General features: G+C 39.0%; 3 protein-coding genes across 5 annotated transcripts; 2 read left to right on the plus strand and 1 right to left on the minus strand.

Moving 5' to 3' along the window:
• Positions 1-4,894: 4,894 nt before the first annotated feature.
• Positions 4,895-8,381, minus strand: LOC103720340 (protein FAR1-RELATED SEQUENCE 6-like). Of its 3 annotated transcripts, none has more exons than XM_008809999.5 (4): positions 8,033-8,381; positions 5,420-7,696; positions 5,252-5,323; positions 4,895-5,158 (listed from the first exon to the last, which is right to left on the minus strand). In XM_008809999.5, exons 1-4 carry the CDS (start codon positions 8,129-8,131, stop codon positions 5,063-5,065), a joined length of 2,544 nt encoding a protein of 847 aa, XP_008808221.2. In that variant the 5' UTR covers positions 8,132-8,381; the 3' UTR covers positions 4,895-5,062. The 3 variants fall into 3 exon arrangements, with proteins under 3 accessions (XP_008808221.2, XP_088571862.1, XP_088571861.1); XM_088715736.1 differs by having other exon boundaries at positions 5,420-7,711; positions 8,033-8,265; XM_088715735.1 differs by having other exon boundaries at positions 5,420-7,716; positions 8,033-8,263.
• Positions 8,382-8,470: 89 nt separating this feature from the next.
• On the plus strand, positions 8,471-9,830 carry LOC108511757 (uncharacterized). The gene is made up of 2 exons (XM_017845983.4): positions 8,471-8,696; positions 9,456-9,830. The coding sequence occupies exons 1-2, from the start codon at positions 8,471-8,473 to the stop codon at positions 9,683-9,685; spliced, it is 456 nt and encodes a 151-aa protein (XP_017701472.1). The 3' UTR covers positions 9,686-9,830.
• Positions 9,830-13,767, plus strand: LOC120106287 (uncharacterized). The gene is made up of 7 exons (XM_088714296.1): positions 9,830-9,864; positions 9,965-10,048; positions 12,522-12,681; positions 12,767-12,874; positions 13,060-13,126; positions 13,237-13,517; positions 13,617-13,767. The coding sequence occupies exons 1-6, from the start codon at positions 9,830-9,832 to the stop codon at positions 13,482-13,484; spliced, it is 702 nt and encodes a 233-aa protein (XP_088570422.1). The 3' UTR covers positions 13,485-13,517; positions 13,617-13,767.
• Positions 13,768-20,681: the final 6,914 nt, after the last annotated feature.

Genomic DNA, 20,681 nt, shown 5'->3' on the forward strand with positions numbered 1-20,681 from the left:
AAAGATTTTTCCACAATTTACCATTTTCATTGCGACTATTGACCTTCATCTTATGTACATGTCTCACTTTATGCTCAGCTTTATCACTTATATCAAAATATCAAGCAGTAAAGTCAGTCCAAACAGGTGTGATCTTGATAGAGATAGAATGTTTACATAAATGCATAGTAGTAAACAATAAATTCAAAAAACTGGTCATAAACATCAGATTTGCACAAATAGAAGGAAAGATCAAAGGAGATACTGTTATACGATAGGTCTATATATGCAAAAGAACTTGATAATGGTGAACGACAAACCTGCATTGAACTGAAAACAATTAGCAAATTCATACATCAAACAGGAATCTTAACCCTTGATAAAAACAAATGGAAAATGTTTTGCAGTACCTATCTCAGAGATTTGCAAGGCATACAAGTGATGCTGGGGCAATTAATGGTATTGGACACATATACTAGCTTTAAACACTTCTTCATATTTCATCCATATTTAATCAAATCCATTTTTTATCAACATAAAAATGTTGTCTGACAAGTGTTGATAAACTCGAGCATATGCAGTGTCCAGAACAAAATTAAGCCCAAGCAGTAAATACATAGAAGCAGTCTATATGTGAAAATTATTAGATTCCCTGGCCATGAATTTGAATGGTGAATTTGAATGGAACCACCCATGACAGAAACCTCATCATCACATCAAGGCAAATTTCCTGAAAACTTGAGAAGATTAAACATGCCGCATGCTGGAAAACGAGATACTGCAAAGTATGGCTTGAAAATTCACTCCAATATTGCCATTAAAGGCACGATTCAGCTTGCAAATAAATAAATTTGGCAAGTTGAATTCATGATTTTCATGGCATCAGATCACATTATTTTGACAGAAATTCCTGAATGACTGTAAGATTTGCACCAATGAAGTAAAGATAGCAAACATTTTTTGATACATTTAATGTACCAAATGTTACCTCTCTGATGCTCTCTTATCTACGACGTGAAAGAAAAGGTAGTTTACCGAAGGTGTTAAAACTCATCATATGACCAGCCAAATGTATTTTCATCGATCATAATAAAATTCCATTATCATTGGTAGTACACCTCTATAAGATGCTAAAAAGGTCCACAATTTACATGAGTTTAGAAAAAACAATTGCCACTCGAGATGGTAAGCTTTATAGCATGGTATGCAATATCAGTCCGAACCAAGCAGTATGGGGCGTGCCGTACCAGTTCGGTACTGGTACCCGGTACAGGTGGCGTACTGACATGCGGTACGCCAAAAAAATTTTCGTACCGTACCGTACCGACATTGTGCTAGTGTGGCACCAGTATAGGGTCCGGTACCGAAACGGCGAACCTTACTTTATAGGCTTCCTCTATAAATGAGCCTACATCTTGTACCAATTTTGTTTTTAAGAAAGAAACAAGGTAAATATATAATTGTCCCTCACTTCATCGTATAGACTTTTTTGCAACATTCATTTAGTTAATTTACTGCTAGACTTGAGATTTTAACATCTAGCATTGATCTTAATTGATCATCAAAAGTCAAACAGTTAAATCTTGAGATTCCATAAATTCATCAACTTGTCCTTTTTTTCGTGAAATAGGGAAGAGTAGAATATGAAAAGCATCTTCAGATGTAGTCAATTCTAGTGTACAAAGGTTTACCATGAATCAAGGAAAATGTGGAGTCTTCAGAGGATGAGTACTTACCAGCTCAATCAACTGAATAAAGTACAACCAAAATCAAGGTTGTGATCTGGCTTTGAGTCCATTCATGGTATCAGTGCTTCCCTTGAACGATGGACTTACTTGGCTTAGCACGTAAAGCTCAATTCACCAATTCTTATCTCTTTCGAAAAGAACGATAATCAATAATAAAAAATAGAAAGTATAATACAATTATAATATTAATACTAATAATAAAATATATAATAAATATAGTATTAATTTATTATGAAACAAAGTAATCAATGTGGAGTGTAAATTCCAACATTCAAATCATACCATAAGATATTTTTTTGCCTAAATCAATCTTGCTGTGTCCCATCACCCATGTAGCATATTGATGATGCTCTTTCTGAAAATCTGAATAGCTGAGATCATGGGTTTAAATGAATATAACACAAAAGATTGACCCTTCAGAAGGTCATTCTAGGACTTAATGTCTGAACTCTGAAGTATGACATACCATGGAAATATTGCCATCTCATATCAAAACATATTTTAGTTGGAGTTCTTGCTTGTTTCAGGTATGTAGTACTTGCACATAGCTTCTTGGTTCAACGCCAATAGAATTTAAAGTTGAAGCACCCTCATTCTAATAGAATTACCTTACCGGATCATCCTTTGTCATCATTTCTTTTCTTGATGTCAAATTCAAAAGCATGACATAGTTCAACTATTCAATAAGTAATAATCATGGTAGAAGTAATGATTTACAAGAAATAATAAATAAAATATTCATAAAAAAGTTACAAAATTCAAGTTCTTGACTGTGACACGTGATCATAGATGAACCAATTCCGAAGCCAGTGTGCATAAAGTCTGTGTTAATCAAGCAAACATAAGCTAAGAAATGGTCATCATTCATACGAGGGGCTGTGTCATATGTTCAAACATCTGAAAATACATATGTGCGTCCGTGCGTGTGTGCATGCATTCTAAATACATATTTTAGTTGGAGTTCTTGCTTGTTTCAGGGGTGTAGTACTTGCACATAGCTTCTTGGTTCAACGCCAATAGAATTTAAAGTTGAAGCACCCTCATTCTAATGGAATTACCTTACCGGATCATCCTTTGTCAACATATCTTTTCTTGATGTCAAATTCAAAAGCATGACATAGTCCAACTATTCAATAAGTAATAATCATGGTAGAAGTTATGATTTACAAGAAATAATAAATATTAGATTCATAAAAAAGTTACAAAATTCAAAGTTCTTAACTGTGACATGTGATCTGCATTGTGATGATGGGAGATGATATTATACATGATCCATGTTTAGGTTTCAAACATAGAAGAACCAATTCCGAAGCCAGTGTGCATAAAGTCTGTGTTAATCAAGCAAACATAAGCTAAGAAATGGTCATCATTCATACGAGGGGCTGTGTCATATGTTCAAACATCTGAAAATACATATGTGAGTGCGTGCATGCAAGCATGCATTCTAAATACATATTTTAGTTGGAGTTCTTGCTTGTTTCAGGGATGTAGTACTTGCACATAGCTTCTTGGTTCAATGCCAATAGAATTTAAAGTTGAAGCACCCTCATTCTAATGCAATTACCTTACTGGATCATCCTTTGTCATCATTTCTTTTCTTGATGTCAAATTCAAAAGCATGACATAGTTCAACTATTCAATAAGTAATAATCATGGTAGAAGTAATGATTTACAAGAAATAATAAATATTAGATTCATAAAAGAGTTACAAAATTCAAGTTCTTGACTGTGACACGTGATCAGCATTGTGATGATGGGAGATGATATTATACATGATTCATGTTTAGGTTTCAAACATAGAAGAACCAATTCCGAAGCCAGTGTGCATAAAGTCTGTGTTAATCAAGCAAACATAAGCTAAGAAATGGTCACCATTCATACAAGGGGCTGTGTCATATGTTCAAACATCTGAAAATACATATGTGCATGCGTGCATGCATGCATGCATTCTAAATACATATTTTAGTTGGAGTTTTTGCTTGTTTCAGGGGTGTAATACTTGCACATAGCTTCTTGGTTCAATGCCAATAGAATTTAAAGTTGAAGCACCCTCATTCTAATGAGATTACCTTACCGGATCATCCTTTGTCATCATTTCTTTTCTTGATGTCAAATTCAAAAGCATGACATTGTTGAACTATTCAATAAGTAATAATCATGGTCGAACTAATGATTTACAAGAAATAATAAATATTAGATTCATTAAAAAGTTACAAAATTCAAGTTCTTGACTGACACGTGATCTGCATTGTGATGAAGGGGGATGATATCATACATGATTCATGTTTAGGTTTCAAACATAGAAGAACCAATTCCCAAGCCAGCATGCATAAAGTCTGAGTTAATCAAACGAACATAAGCTAAACAAAGAAATGGTCATAATTCATATGAGGGGATGTGTCATATGTACAAACATCTGAAAATATGCGCGTACGTGCGTGTGTGTCAGGAATTAAGGAATGGAGGATCTACTGTGCATCATTTACATCTTTGAGGATAGCAGGATAATGCTCTTGATGCTAAGAATTAAGATGGTAAAATGTAAAGCATCTATAAATGGTCATCCCTTATTTAGCTTAAATTCTCGAGAAAGACACTTAGGAGCAAATAATCTGAACAGCACTTCACAAACACTTGGCAATTCCAATCCATGTCCACATAGATACAGACAAGGTGATGCCACAAAGACCAGGATGTCACACACTTTAGGATATTTTTTATTTGTTTATAAGATATGACATTGATCACAATTATCTACTCGCGTCTAATATTATCATTATATTATCAACATATTTACAAGGAACCTTATTGATGATATCTGATTTTACTTGGATCTTTTTTGGTGTATGTTTGCAAAAAGAGTTATTTCTTTAATGCTTTGAATAAATCAAATTTGCACTTTGTTATTGAAAATGTTTAAATATATAATCTAACATATGACTGGTCGATAAATATAGGAAGGGCTGGTACTGTTAGTATGGAGATAGGATAACACATCTCTTTGCAAGTGCCCATCTCCACTTGAACTTATATACTCATAGACATTCTTATTCATAGTCATATATGTTTGATGCACATCTCTGCTAGTACATGCAACTGAAACGGTGACATATTGCTGTAAATTCAGCTTTTCTTTAGACATTTAGGTGAGCTGGAGCTAGCATTCCTAACTATAAGTATAATTTGTATTAAAAAAATGCCATGACAACATAAGAACAATGGCTTTCCACTTTTAACGATACCAGAATACATCCTTCACCTCAAAGATAACTTTTTTACAAGCCAAAACATCAAGTCCCTTGTCAACAGCCCCAAACGATTTTAACACTATCATATTACATCCTTCTAGAAGGGTCAAGGCTACCACTTTCAGGCCATTGGGGGTAAGGAGCAGGACTGTGCATTGTCCAATTCATGGATATGGATCCCACCTAGCAAAAATTTAAAAAAAAAAATAAGAAAATGAAAAAACAACAATGTAGTTTACTAGCAGAGATATATTTGATGTTGTCAGATGGACAAACCATGTGACCAAAGCCCTCTTGCATTCCAATTGGGGTCATTGCCCATGCCTCATTTGGTTGGATCTCTTGGCCCTGTACAAAAGAACAAATAAAGATGTGTTATACAGAAAATGATGCACAGTTCAGATTTATAAAAGGGTTTCAAGGAATGTGAGGACAAAATCCTACATGCACACGAGCACTTGTGCTGTTGTTGCTCCTTGAGTTTTTCACCTGCCCGGGATTCAAATTCTGGATAGCCCTTTCTCTCTGGCTGACAAGCCTTTTCATGGGTGAGCGAGGTTTAGGATGTGATTGTGGAGGATCCAGAACCCTGGCAATTGGAGCCATGGGTGATGCATCATTTTCCAGGTCAAAAACTGCTGGAATATGGCAGTTACCACCTAACTGGGAGGTGGATGACACAGTGTTGCCGCCAACTCTTCTATCTCCATGTGATTCCTCATATTTCATCACTTTCTCCCTTGCCTCCTTCAATACCATTAGAGCAAACTCTTTCAAATCATGACCAATGGCCCCAATCTCGACAATATCCATCAAAACTTGGTGGCCATGCATGTATAAATCATCATAAATATCTGTCTCATGAAGAGATGCAATGCTAGGTGATGATGGGGATGCATTCAACCATTTGAAATCCTTCCTCCAACGTGGGAGTATGTATTTGCATGGTAGCACAGTTACAAGCTCTTGTCGCAGCACACACAATGCATGCCTGCACAGAATACCTCTAAATTGAAAAGATTTGCAAATGCACCAAACAACTTCCTCGGTAGTGTTATAAGTAACCTTGTAATCAATCTTCTTGCCAGCTGCTAATTCAGTCACCTTGTGCGTGACAATGGGCCCATTCCTGTCAACTATGACACTGATGCATTGCATCAAGTGCTTCACCTCAACCTGGAACTCTTGAAAAATATTTGCAGTATACACTTCAGCAATCTGCTTTTCAAACTCCAGTTCTGATAACAGATTTGGATTTGTACTAAATGAGCGGAAATCCTCTTGAGCCTCCTTTTCGTACTTGCTCCTCAAAGCATTTTCATATTGCTCAATAAACATTCTGATAGAGGTTCTGGATGTCATATAACCATCAAAATAACTGCTACCACTCTCGTTCTTCTGCATACCTGACATACTGGCCCAAAATGTGTCCTTTACATACACAGGCACCCATTGGCTCCTATCTTCATATAATGTGGATAACCACTCATTGTCTTGAAGCTGAAATTGCTCGATCATTTCTGCCCACTCCCTTTGAAAATCAGTAACTGTCAGAGAATCGTAAACAGCCTCACTCAATTTATCACTTATTGCCTTTCTTTTTTCCATTTTACCTATTTTTTCAGGAAGCTTCCTCATAATATGCAAAAGGCAAAATTGATGTTGAGTATGTGGGAATACCTTTGCAACTGCTCCACCTATGGCTTTACAGTGGTCAGTAATTATAGCATTAGGTGGCTTGTCACTCATACACCTTAGCCACTTCTGAAAAAGCCAAATATAGGTATCCGCCGTCTCATCTGCAAGAAGACCACATCCTAACAATATAGACTGGCCATGGTGGTTTACTCCAACAAATAGAGCAAGTGGCAAATCATATTGTTTGGTTAGGTACCTGGTGTCGAAGGTAATGACGTCACTAAAGTAGCGATATTCAGCTCTCGATCTGGCATCAGCCCAAAAAATATTCCTTAGCTGGCCTTCATCATCCATATCCCAACTATAAAAGAAATTTGAATTCCGTGCCTGCATGCTGTCAAAGAACTTCAGTAGAGCCTCAACATCTCCTTCTCCAAGCCTGAGTTTTCTTGCCTTTTCTGCATGACTTGTGCAATCCGTCTCACCGGATAAGCAGTTTTTATGTCCAACTCCTGGAGCGATTGCTGCATCAATTGACTTGTTTAGAGACTCGGCCACCTTGTCATTGATCTGGAGCTGCCCTTTCACTGAAGCTGGAAGCTCCCTAAAGCATTTCATGAATCTAACCATATCAGGTTCAAGGGGATGATTGTGCTCCAACTCAACAACCTCCACCTTCCAACGGTTCTCTAAATGGCGATCCCTTATAACCATCATGGCCTTGCATTCTGTCTTCACGGCAGGTTTCGTTCTGTACTTAGTGTTCTTTTTCTTTAGTATTGCTGACCCTCCTTTACAACATGTGAATGTTGAACGGTACCGATCTCCAAGAAAGTTATGACTTGTTCTTCTTCTAACCCCAAAGCCCATGAAATAGCCATACGCCTTATAGAACTGAAAAGCCTCATTAATCGAATCAAAAGTCATGCTCATCCTTGGAACCAGCGCATCCTCTGCACTTGTTGGAGCGTTCTTATTTACTTCCTCCAAGCATTCGTTTTCATTCCCCTCTTGTTCCCCAGCAGAACAGTCTTTGTCCGCATCATTGTTTTGCTCTTCCCTCGGCTCAGATTCGGGCAAGGCCTGTTAACCAAACCGCTAACCTTCGAATTAAAATAGCAATGCTAATAGTATTTTGCCCTCAAGGCTTGCTTGAAATTAGAAAAATTACTTGAACAGCTAGAACAGAGCGATATGAAACTGTGGCTAAACATCTAATCCCCACGCTTAATTCAGTAATCGATGCATAGCTATAGCATTGTTCTTGTCATCGTGATCACAGGAAGTAAAATTAGAGAGCTATATAGTCAAGAAAATTCCGAAATTGAAGATTTGTTTCATGCATCCAAAGGTGTCGTTAATAGGACGAGTTTCCCAAAAAAAAAAATCAATGAAAGGAGGGAGGGAAAGGGCACGCACCGGAGCTGGGGACGAAACGGGCGTCAGATTTGGGATTGGGTCCGCCGCTTGGCCCGTCGCCGGCTCCGGCGCCGCCATGGGAGCCGGATTCTCTTCCATAGGGTTTTTCCTCTACATAGCCCCAGACGAGCTCGATCCGAGTTCTTGAGGAGGATTAGAGAGAAGGAGGGGGCTACAAGCTTCCGCTTCCCTAACGGAAATCGGTGGGCAGAGACGCTCACGGGTCCGGTCTCGGCTTGGGCGTAATAAACCCGATTTATATCCCGGATAGGACATGAACCGGACCGGAGGACACCTTAATTTATTCCCGGATCCCCCTATCCGGGGTCGGGCTTTTTTTTATAATTTTAGCGAACGAAGGCTCGACCGTTCTTGTTTTCTGAGTTTCTCCGCACCTCCGACCACCGGATCCAAAGAAATCCACTTTTCTTTATCCCCATGGCTTTGTTATTCCCATGTCTTCCTCAATTCTTGTTATCCTCTAAGCCTTCCAAGGTTCTTATCAAATCCGCCTTAAACGCTAGTTCGAACTGGAATTTCGTTCCCATCTCTCCGCAGTCAACGGAGGGAGCGTCGGCAAAGAAGAGATGCCTGAGATGCGGCACGCTCTACCGGGATAGGGATAACTCCCCCACGGCTTGCTCCTTCCACGGCCACACAACAGGTAAATCCTGTACCCGCTTGGCATTGGAATTGAGTTTTTCTCATTCATGGATTGGGTTTCCAAACGCGCGGCATGGGCTCGGGGTTTCATGTGGTCTCCCAATTGGGTCCAGTTTTATTGGGCCTGGGTGTTCAAATCACCAACCGGAGGGTGATGTCCAAGCCTCCATGCAGGAGAGTTTCAAGCATACCTCTCAGCTCTGATATTACATTATATCATAATACATTAATATATTATATTATATAATATCAAATTATATTATATTATTATACTAAAGCATACAATATTATATTATTATATTATAATAATATTATATTACATTACAATAATATTATACTATATTATATATTTATGTATTAATATATATTATATTTTATTATACTCCATCATATAATACTATGTAATATTTTTTATGGTCATTTTGTCATACTAAAAGTAGTTTGTTTACCAAATACATATTAAAGTTCCACAACACTTTAGAAATATAGTTATCAAATAGCAAATAGCTTTTTATAAAAGCTCTACTTCTGAAAACTCTACTGTCAAAAGCTCTATCAAACGGGCCTAATTATTGCTTATAATTGGGATGTGAAGGCAAATTCTTGCTTATAATCGGGATTTCCCAAATGTAAGGGAGCATGCAGTATTGAGCATGGGCACAAACAAACACATTTATTAGAGAGAGAGATTTATGATGTATAATGTTAATTTAGTTCTAAATTTGTTAAGTTTAGTTTGCTAAAAATGGTTTTTTTGTAGGAGAAAGAGGATTATTCTCGTTAGCTCCACCGCATCAAGGAATAGATGGTGAGTGGAGCGATAGGAGTGGAGTGATTGTTTATAAGTGGAATGAGAAGACAGAAAGGCCAAATACGGGGAGGGCTAATTGGAAGAAAAGATGGAGTTGTTGCGCTGAATATGATCAGAACGCCCCGCCATGCCGACGAGGATGGCATGTTTCTTATGATGATGGCTTCATGCTTTATTAGCGTTTGTTTGTAGCATATTATGAATATCTAAATGCGCATAAAGAAATGAACTTGGATGGTCTAATGCTATATGATCTTTAGTGTAAGCTCGTGTAATCCATAAATCAATGTTTAAAAAAGTTGGTTTTGGTTACTTGCTGAACAATGAAGGTCTCATTTAGTATCACTTGCAGTTTTCGGTTTCCATGAAAACAAAAACCAGCGTCTATTTTTTTTTTGCAAAACCAAAATTAAAAACTTGTTTGTTGGTCTCTTGAATTGTCGCGATAATGGTGGCAGCTTATCAGCAGCAATAGCTGGTGGTAGGACTGATGGAATGGCAGCATCAATAGTGAAGACGGTGATAGTAGTGGTTTATGAATGGTTTCATTTACAAAAAAAAAAAATATACATAAAAGCTTACATTTTTTTTTAGAAATTTTAAAATGTATTATTGAAAAGTTTAAAAGCATAATGAATAACTAAATACATTTTCGGTCTCGATATATTTATATATATATTGCTAAGATAGGCATTTCGCACCATTCTAGTGTGAATACATCTAAAAAAATAAAAAAATAATAAATCTTGAAAAATCCTTGGCATTTGTACCTTGTTGGTCCAAAGTATTTCACCGAAGTGATTAGTTATAAATAAAGCCATCCAATATGTTATCTCCCATATTGCCTTCCAGTAGATATGCCTCGTCTCAAAAGAGATGCATCCTCTCACCAAGCTCCAATATTTTGAAGTCGCGGGTGCGTGTCCATCTCCTTGGCTCATCTCTAAATCCAACTAATCACTATGGCCGAGTCACCCTACATCAATATGGCATCAACTCTCATAATGTGTCGAGCATGGCTGAGGCTAGCCCAAGCAACCCTCAACTCCACTCCAAGAACCGAGATATCGAAGATTAAGCTCCCACCGACTGCTATAAATCTAGAGTCTGAGCCTCTAATCACAAAGCATGCTCTACCCTCCTACCACCATCCATTACACATCCATAAAAGTTGACCTTGAGAAAACTTGGGGATGGAGGCTCCTAGATGATGAACATCGTCTGAGATGCTGCAAGAGCAGAGATGAAGTTCCAGATGCCCCAAACTATCAAAGGTTCTCCAAAAGAACCTGAGTGGATGATTTCAATAGTCTACACTTAAGTCCTTTCCAAGACTATCCTCGGTAGTTAACTACTCTCTCCAAAAAATCAAGCATTTCTAACCATCCAGATATGGTAGGCAACATATGCAGCCGCAACGACCTTCGAATTGAGGTGTGGCCCACCTAACCCACTCATCAGGTACTAAAGGAAGGAGTCAGTCGGGTTCGTCGAATGGAGCACCACCAAAGAGATGTTGGTCAATCTCCACAGTCGCCCTGCTATCCTGCATCTGAAGAGGACATGATCGACCAACGCCTCCACACTTGGTCAATCCTTGAATGCACATTAACACATACCTACTTCAAAATATTTATGTGGTATATTCTGTGTAAATCTTGGAGGATTTTGGGCATGGCAGGCAAGGCCAATTGGTGGAGATCTCGATAACAGCATAATACAACAATGCTAGTTAGTGGAGTCTTATTTGGTAGTTAGATCACTACTTAGCTAGTCTAGTCTTTTAGTTGATATAGGGGTGCCAATTTTAGCCAACCCATTCGGATACCCGACCCGATCCGACCCTAATATGGTGGGTTTTATCCAACCCATTTAAACTCGTGGTAGATTTAGATCCCATACCCGAAGTGAAGTCAGGTCGAGTGTGGGTAATGGCAAGACCAGCCTCGAACCTGACATGATATAATATAACCCTAATTTCCCTCTCCACTGCCCTTCACTCGATAACTGTCACAACCCGCCTGGCCATTTGTGGCTCCCCTACCCTACTTGCACTTCTCTGCCCCTCCCTACCCTGTACTTCTTCGTATGTTCTACTACTGGGCAGAGGACAAAGATGTGGCAGAGATGGTGGAAGGTGATAGGCTGGCTAGCCTTCGCCACTCCCTTATCCTCTCTTCCTTCTCCTCCCCAACCTTCAAGCCCCTACCGCCAAGGCACTCGCCGACACTCTGCCTCTACCTCACCATGAGGCTCTTCACAAGCTTATAGTATGTCATTTTCTATGGTCCTCTTGTTCTACTTTGTTGATTCCATGGTAGTATTTCGTGTTTATCAGGAAAAAAAAGAAGAAAGAGCCACTTTTTATCCTTGAATGTAATAAAAACCCCAACTTTCTTTTTTTTTGCATTTTTTATAAGAATGAGCTCCAAGCTATATGCATATTGTTGGGAATCCTAATGGTCGCATGCATATATTTTTTAAAATTTTACAGCGGAAGCATGAATTAAACTATTTAATTTCTATGCATGCTAGAGATCATATCTCTACAACCAAAATAAATCCAGGACTTTAAACATATATCCTAAACAAGTATCACTATAGGAAAAGTCGATTTTAGCGACGCTTTTTGCCGACGCTTTTTACAAACGTCGGCAATTTTCGGTCTAGCATCAAAATTTGTTGGGGCTTGTAACAAGCGCCGGCAATAGACGACGCTAATAAGCGCCGGTGCAGCCTAAGACAACGTCGTCGGAGCCTATTTCATACTAATCCCTAACCCCTTTCTCCTCTCTCTCTCCGTCACGCGCTTTCAAAAGGTGATCCCTAACCTCTCCAGCCACCGCACCCCCCCCCTCCCCTCCCCCCCCCCCCCGCACCAAATCCCTAACCCCCTCCAGATTCAAGAAGCCATCTCCTTCCCCGACCAAGTCCTCCTCTTCCTCAAATCTCCCTCTTCCCTCCGCATTTCCGAACTCTGCCTCTACTACTCTTCCTCCCTCTCCATCACCGCAGGCGGCGGCCTCATCCTCGGCTCAACCTCGGCTCCCCTCCTCTTTTCCCCGCTTCTCTTTGTGGCGTCGAGAAGCAGCGCACAAAGAACATCTCCGGCGATGATGTCTTCGCCCGCCTCTTCGCCGTCGCCGTCGAGTCTAACATCAACGACGCCCTCCAGGTCCTCCTCCTCTTTCTCCCTTCCAAGGTTTCTTTTCCCTGATGTTTCCTTAGTGGCGCATTTTTTTCTTGTCCCTGTTGTGTAGAAATCGGAGATGGCAGCCGGGGAGAAAAATAGGGCGGCGGCGGTAGTGATGAATGCCGAGATCTGGCGCACCAAGGCCTGGTTGATCGAGGAGTTGGCCCTCAAGAAGGTATGTTGAGAAATATGGGTAGTTTTTCATTTAATTTTTCTTCTCTCTTCTCAAACTGTAAATCTTTATGCAACTTGCTGACCAACTATACTGCGAGTATGCGGATCTGGCCGTGCCGGATCTTCGGCGAACTCCACCTCCCTCACTGCTGTCCTCCTCGCTTGCCACGGATGCAATATTCTCAGCCTTCTGACTATGAGAAGAGTGGCAGCGGCCAAGCACGACATCTATTCGATGGAATGCTGAAGAGAGGCATAGTACATACAAAATTTTTGATGTACATTGAAATTTACAGAACCCCCTTGCAATAGCTAATCTTGGGATAGTGACATCTAATTGAGGTTTTGTTATTTATTTTTCAGAGCATTATTGCATGTTGGGTGGCTATACTGGTAATGAGAACAAGATAGCTCTTCACTTTAGTACTGCCTTTTGGCCTAATGTAGAAGTTTTAGGAATGGTTGCTCCAACATCTTATGCCTGTGGCTATTTTCTCAATCTCCACAAAGCAACAGGACATCCTGTTCTTGTGTACATGGCTACTGGAAGGTTTGCTCATGACATTGAGAAACTATCTGATGAAGAAGTTGTTAACTTTGTGATGCTATAACTTAAGAAAATGCTACCAGATGCCACAGAGCCGGTAAGATTCTATCACCTGTATTCATTGGTGTTTGTGCTGTACTCCAATGGTGATTTTAGCTTCGGACTAATTTTTTTAATTGTAATTTTTTTTTTCAAGTTCAATATTTGGTTTCTCGGTGGGGTACAGATCCAGATTCCCTTGGGTCCTATTCTTGTGATCTGGTTGGGAAGCCAACTGATTTGTATGAGAGATTTTGCACTCCTGTGGATAATTTATATTTTGCTGGGGAAGCATTAATTGTTGATCATTCTGGGTCTGTTCATGGAGCTTATACATCAGGTATGTTGGTTGCCGAAGACTGCCGAAGGCATCTATTATTGCAGCATGGTATCTCGGACCGCTTCCAGATTGTATTAAGGGAGGAAATGTCCGAAATGATACCCTTCTAAATATTTAGGATGTAGTTTATTTTTTGCTGGATCAATAACGAAACCGTGTATTATTTGAAAATAAATGGAAGTAGATTTTTGTTTTTTTTTGCCATATTTTTTGCTGTGCTCTTATTGACACTCTCAATGCTACATAGGCCTTCGTCAGCCAAAAAAAGAAAAAAAAATACAGTTTTCATTCAAAATATTTTTTTAAAAAAATATTTATAACGATGCTCTAAAGCATCGCTAACTAAAAATCAAAAGGTTAAAAGCCGACGCTTTAAAGCGTCGCTAGCTGGGTTTTTAGCGATGCTTAAAAGTGTCGCTAAAAAATATCGCTAAAAACCGCTTTAACGATGTTTTTTAAAAGCGTCGGCAATTCTTTTTTCCACGTTGACATAGCCGACGCTTTGGCGACGCTTTTAAAAGCATCGAAAGGAAACTGACCGACACTTATAAGCGTCGGTAAAAGCCTTAAAAAGCATCATCAAATCTTGTTTTTCTTGTAGCTATGCATGTTCTATGTCTAAAATGTAGTCATGCAGAATTTCAGCAACCTTGATTTCTAATCCTAATTTTTAATGAGATCAGATCTAATACCTTTTTACTTTGAGGACTTTGATGATGTCTTGATCACCTTATGTAGCCGCACATGCGTCCGGACTCTACGGATAGTCCACGTGAAGCTCTAGGAAGATCTTCCTCTGTGGGAGTGCTAGCTCGCGCAGAGGTGCTACAGTGGTTGAACTTTTCTCCCTCGAAGCACTCAATTTTTGATTCTTCTTCAAGAGGATGAAGAATAGAGATGAAGGAGAAGAAGGAGGAGAGAGGGTGGTTGGCTCTCAAAGTTTTTTTAGAATTTAGAACCCTTTCTAAAGACCATATCTGTTAAACCCTAGGTGTGCGGGTCTTTTTATAGCCAAAAGACTCCCCACACCTCACACCTATTTTAGCCAATGAATTTGGCTGATAAAATTTCCAAAAAATTCTAATGAATCGGCAGCTAAGAATGAACAAATCCTCTTTTAATTTTGTGCCATGGATCCCTAAAAATTAGGAGGTTCATGCGCCCCAAACTTCAGCCGTATGCCACCCTGCTTGATGCACCATTCAGTCCCTACAAATTAGGAATTTGATTCCAATCTCTTTAGGAAGAATTGAGGCGTGAAATTCATTGGAAAACTAGCCCCACGCCTCCTCTTTCCTCATGCCAAAAATTGGCCAAAAATAAAGAGGAAGGCACCATGAATTTAAAGGATAAGTATGAGATGTCTTTCTTTTTCAAAAAAGAAAGATAGGGTCCTAAAATTTAGGGATACTTCTTCTTATCAATTTCTAAATTTTTAAACTTAGAATTCTTATCAAATAAGGACTTTTAATAGGCTTGGGTTAAGCCCAATCCAATTGGATCAAGTTCGATTAATTGGGTCGAGCCTAATCAACTCGGATCGAACCCAATCCAATTAGGTCAAATCCTGATGTAGCCCAAATTGAATCTTATTCAATTTTGCTAAACCTGAGCTCAATCATTCAATTAATTGAGTTCATTAGCAATCTAATTTATAATTAATTCTTCAATAATTCAATAATTATTTTACTGCAACTTTTGCTTAGGATAATTTGTCAATTGAATTGACCGATGTACCCCTAAACGATTCTTAATCGCCAATCAGCTATTTGATCAACCTAGAAACTTATATGCGTGTGATCCCATATGTTCGAACCTAAGCCGGTAGCACAAGAACGACTTCCTGTACTAATTAAAGTAACTATCTAGCAATGGTACCCAACATTCGGATAAGTCGAAAAATTGCAAAGCAATATTCTGGAATTCTTGGACTATAGTTACCGTATAATTAATCCCTATGACTCCAAATGCCTAGCATGACTTCAGAGTTCTGTCAACTCTTTAATCAGTGCATCTAAAATGTATTTTAATTTTATAAATCATGTGACTCCTCACAAGGATTACCATGGCCAAGGTTTTGCTAAGTTGAACACAAGGGCATTATCTCTTGTCAACAGGAGGGGTCAACTCCATCTTGACTTATGCTCCGACTTCGCAAGTACTTGACTGCACCCAGTAGCCTTCCATCACTGAATTAAAAATTTAGATAGTATGGTACCAAAGTATAGTGAGTTGCTTGCAAGTCACCGTGGTGATCTCAGGTATAAGGGATACTTATACCCATATCCACTCGAAATATCTCTTGACAGCAGAGCGTTCCGGAACTGGTCACATTCAGTGAAGTGTATACCTATACTTCATCTGTATGACATATCAATGTCTCTACACTCCTTGGTTAAGAGGACAACCAACATATATGGCATACAACGACTTATTCTTGATAATGCTATTGTCCTAGTGATCGCATATCATTTGGTCGCAAACTAGTTTAAGGACTCACAGATAAATCCTCCTTTATCGTTTAATAGAGTCCTAAGGACTTCATTATATTACTTGAGTTCACGAAGATGTAAAATATATAATGAAATATTGCCAAATAACTTTTATTAATTTTATTAATTCATATACAATTCAATCATCAACAACTGACGATTGTCTTTCAGGACATAATTCTCAACAACTCCCACTTGGACTAAAGCCAATCAGTATAGTATCGTATACCCATCTTATGTAATCATTGAACTCTTTGGTGCCGAGAACTTTAGTAAATGGATCGGCCAGATTTTTCTTTCCATCGATCTTCTGAAGATCTATATCACCTCGTTCTACTATCTCTCGAACAAGATGATATCGTCGCAGAATGTGCTTGGTCCGCTGATGTGTTTTTGGTTCCTTCGCTTGAGCAATGGCTTCGATGCTATCACAGAATAGTGGAACTGGACCATCAATGTAGGATGTCACTCCAAGCTCGGTGATGAACTTTTGCATCCATACAGCTTTCTTGGCGGCATCGGATGCAGCAATGTACTCTGCCTCGCACACTGAATCAGTCACAGTATGTTGCTTGAAACTTTTCCAACAGACAGCACCACCTTTTAGGGTAAAGATGTAACCCGATACACTTTTACTATCATCTTGATCTAACTGAAAACTGGAATTAGTGTATCCCACTAATTTTAAGTCAGTATCTCCATAGACAAGCCACTGGCCCTTAGTATTTTTTAAATACTTAAGAATGATTTTTACAACTTTCCAATAGTTGCTACCTGGATCAGACTAGTATCTACTCACTACCCCTAGTGAGTATGCCACGTATGGTCCGGTACATGTCATTGCGTACATAATAGATCCCACTGCTGAAGCATATGGAATTCTATTCATAGTCTCTCTTTCTAGAGGAGTTGTCGAACAATCATTTTTAGAGAGCTGAATTCCATAGCCCATCGGAAGATAGCTTTTCTTGAAATTCATCATGCTGAACCTTTTCAGCACGGTATCAATGTACGTGGATTGGGATAAATTAAGCAACCTTTTAGATTTATCTCTATAGATCTTCATCCCTAGGATGTAAGATGCTTCTCCCAAATCCTTCATGGAGAATTGTGATGATAGCCAAACTTTTATTCCTTGTAATGTAGGGATGTCATTTCCGATTAAGAGAATATCATCCACATACAAAACAAGAAATATAATCACTAAACCATTAGCCCATTTATATATGCAAGGGTATTCTTCATTTTTAATGAAGCCATACATTCTGATCACTTTATCAAAGCTTATATTCCAACTCCGAGAAGCTTGCTTTAATCCATATATGGATCTCTAAAGCTTGCACACTTTTGATCCATCTACGAATGTAAAACCTTCATGTTGTATCATATATACCTCTTCTTCCAAATCTCCATTTAAGAAGGTGATTTTCATATCCATTTGCTAGATTTCATAATTAAAATGTGTTGCTATCGCAAGAATAATCCGAATGGATTTGAGCATTGCCACAGGAGAAATATTTTCTCATAATCAATACCATAGCGTTGACGATATCCCTTGGCAACCAGACGAGCCTTGTAGGTCTCCACCTTTCCGTCTGCACCCCTTTTCTTTTTAAAAATTCATTTGCACCCTATGGGTTTTATTCGTTCGAGTGGGTCAACTAATGTCCACATATTATTGACCTCCATAGATTCCATTTAGAAATGCATGGCTTCTAGCCATTTATCGGAGTCGTTCCTCTGTATTTCCGTTTCCTCAAATAAAATTTCTGATGTTTGCTTAGCATGCTAACAAGGAAAAGGTCACCGTCTTCCCTTCTATAAGTCTCAGTCAGAGTCTTCTTCTCCTCTTGAGTTAATTTTCTCAAATGTTTAGGGTTCATCCCATGTTATGTCTTCTTATGGAAATAAATATTATATGTCATTTGTGGATCATTTTAGCAAATTTGTTTGGCTCCATTCTATTCCCAGTAAATCTAATGTCGTAACTGTCTTTCGTTCTTTTCAAAAACTAGTTGAACGACTGTTTGATTGCAAAATAAAATTAGTCCAAACATATTGGCATGGGGAATATCGCTCTCTACACAAATTCTTCACAGATATTGGCATTAACCATCACATCACCTGTCCCCATACTTCTCAACAGAATGGCTCTATTGAACGAAAACATCGACATGTTGTCAAAACGAGGCTGTCTCTCTTATCTCATGGTTGTGTTCCTCATGCTTATTGGGATGACGCCTTCTTTATGGCCACATATCTCATCAACTGACTTCCTACATATCCACTTGGCACTTCCCTTTTTGAAAAATTGTTTAACAAAATCTCAAATTTTTCTCTTCTCCACATTGTCATTTGTGCATGCTACCCACTCCTTCACCTATTTAACAAACATAAACTTGACTTTCGGTCAAAGCAGTGTGTGTTTATTGGATTTAGCAACAACCATCGTGGGTATAAATGCTTAGATCTCACCTCTGGCAAGGTGTTTGTTTCTAGGCAGTTTATTTTTTATGAGAATTTGTCCCCATTTTCTTGTCTAAGTTCGATACCCACTCAACCATTTGCTGCCATACCAATGACACACCTTCCTTTTTCCATACGCCTAAATAACACCCAAACAGCCTCCACCCCTATGTTGTCCTCTCTTCCAAACAAGTCCACATCATTCAATGAGACGACGTCGTCTCACTTATCTTCCTCTTCTGCTCCTTCGATACATGTCTCTCCTTCCCATGACCAGTCTCCTTCTTTTTCCTCTACGTCTCTCACAACATCTGAGTTCTTGCCGACAAATCCACATCTTTTGCCTCATGAATCTGCTGTTATTATTGATGTTCCCATGCCTCGTTCTCATCCTATGTAGACTCGCTTTCAGAATGATATTGTGAAACCAAAGATATTTACTGATGGCACAGTTCATTATCCTTTGCCAAAAGCTCTTCTTGCTATGAGCATGGTCCCTGAAGATCCCTCTTGTTACACTGAGGCTAGTAAGCATGCTAAATGACCCTCTGCTATGGATGAAGAATTTTTAGCTCTCATGAAAATTGGCACTTGGTCCCTTGTGCCGGCTACCCCAGATATGAACATTATGGGTTCTATGTGGGTTTATAAAACAAAAAAAAAAGTTTGATGGCTCTATAGAGCATAGGAAGGTTCGGCTAGTGGCCAAAGAGTATCACCAACAGCAAGATATCGACTTTGATGATACTTTCAGTCTCGTGGTTAAACCAACTACCATCCGCTTAGTTCTCAGTATTGCAGTTTCACATCATTGGAAAATTTGCCAAATAGATGTTCAAAATGCCTTTCTCCATGGATTTCTTTCGGAAGATGTTTATATGCGCCAACCGACTGGGTATGTGCATCCTAATTTTCCCAACCACGTCTACAAATTACGCAAAGCTCTCTATGGCTTGAAGCAGCCCCCACGTGCCTAGTTCTCTCGTTTGAGCGAGCAATTCTTGTCTCTCGGCTTTGTGAATTTCAGTTTTGATATTTCTTTATTTATCTTCAAACATGGTTCATTACTTTATTTGTTCTTGTGTATGTGGATGACATTATTATTATTGGGTATGATGATGCTACAATTACTAAACTCATTTTTGATTTAAGTTGTGAGTTTACTGTCAAGGATTTAAGGGATCTCCATTATTTCTTGGGTGTTGAAGTGCTGCGTGTATCTGCTGGTCTTCTCCTCTCTCAAAGAAGATAAAATTTCAACCTTCTTCGGTGCACTAATATGCTCGACGCCAGGCCGGTCTCCTCACCAATGTCATCCTCTCAACCATTATCCTTGTTTGCCGGGAATTCATTTTTGGATCCTTCTCTTTTTCGCAGCGTCGTGGGTGCACTCCAATATGTCTCTCTTACACGTCCAGATATTTCATTTGTTGTTAACAAGGTTTGTCAATTTATGTACAAACCAATGAATGTTCATTAGACGACAATAAAGCGCATTTTCTGCTACTTGAAATTTTTCATTGATTTCGAACTTCTCATTTGACCAAGCTCCTCTTCTCAGATTTCCATTTACTCATATGCAGATGGGGTTGGCTGTCCCGACGATGAAAAATCCACATCAAGTTTTTGTATCCTTTTTGGGCACAATCTCAATTCCTGGAGCTCCAAGAAATAGCCCACTGTTACTTGTTCAAGCATGGAGGCTGAATATCGTGCCGTGGCTATGCTACTGCAGAATCTATTTGGCTCCAATTTTTGCTTCGTGAACTTGAAATTTTCTCCCCACTCGGCCTGTCTTATGGTGCGACAACATAGGGGCAACGTATCTCACTGCAAATCCAGTATTCCATGCTCGCACTAAGCATGTGGAAATTGACTATCACTTTGTTAGGAAGAAAGTCCAGCAAGGATCTTTGGTAGTTCA

Source organism: Phoenix dactylifera, chromosome 2 (assembly GCF_051530095.1).
Source record: "Phoenix dactylifera cultivar Ajwa chromosome 2, Ajwa_hap1_PhDact_Kaust_v1.1, whole genome shotgun sequence".
Classification (NCBI taxonomy): Eukaryota; Viridiplantae; Streptophyta; class Magnoliopsida; order Arecales; family Arecaceae; genus Phoenix; species Phoenix dactylifera.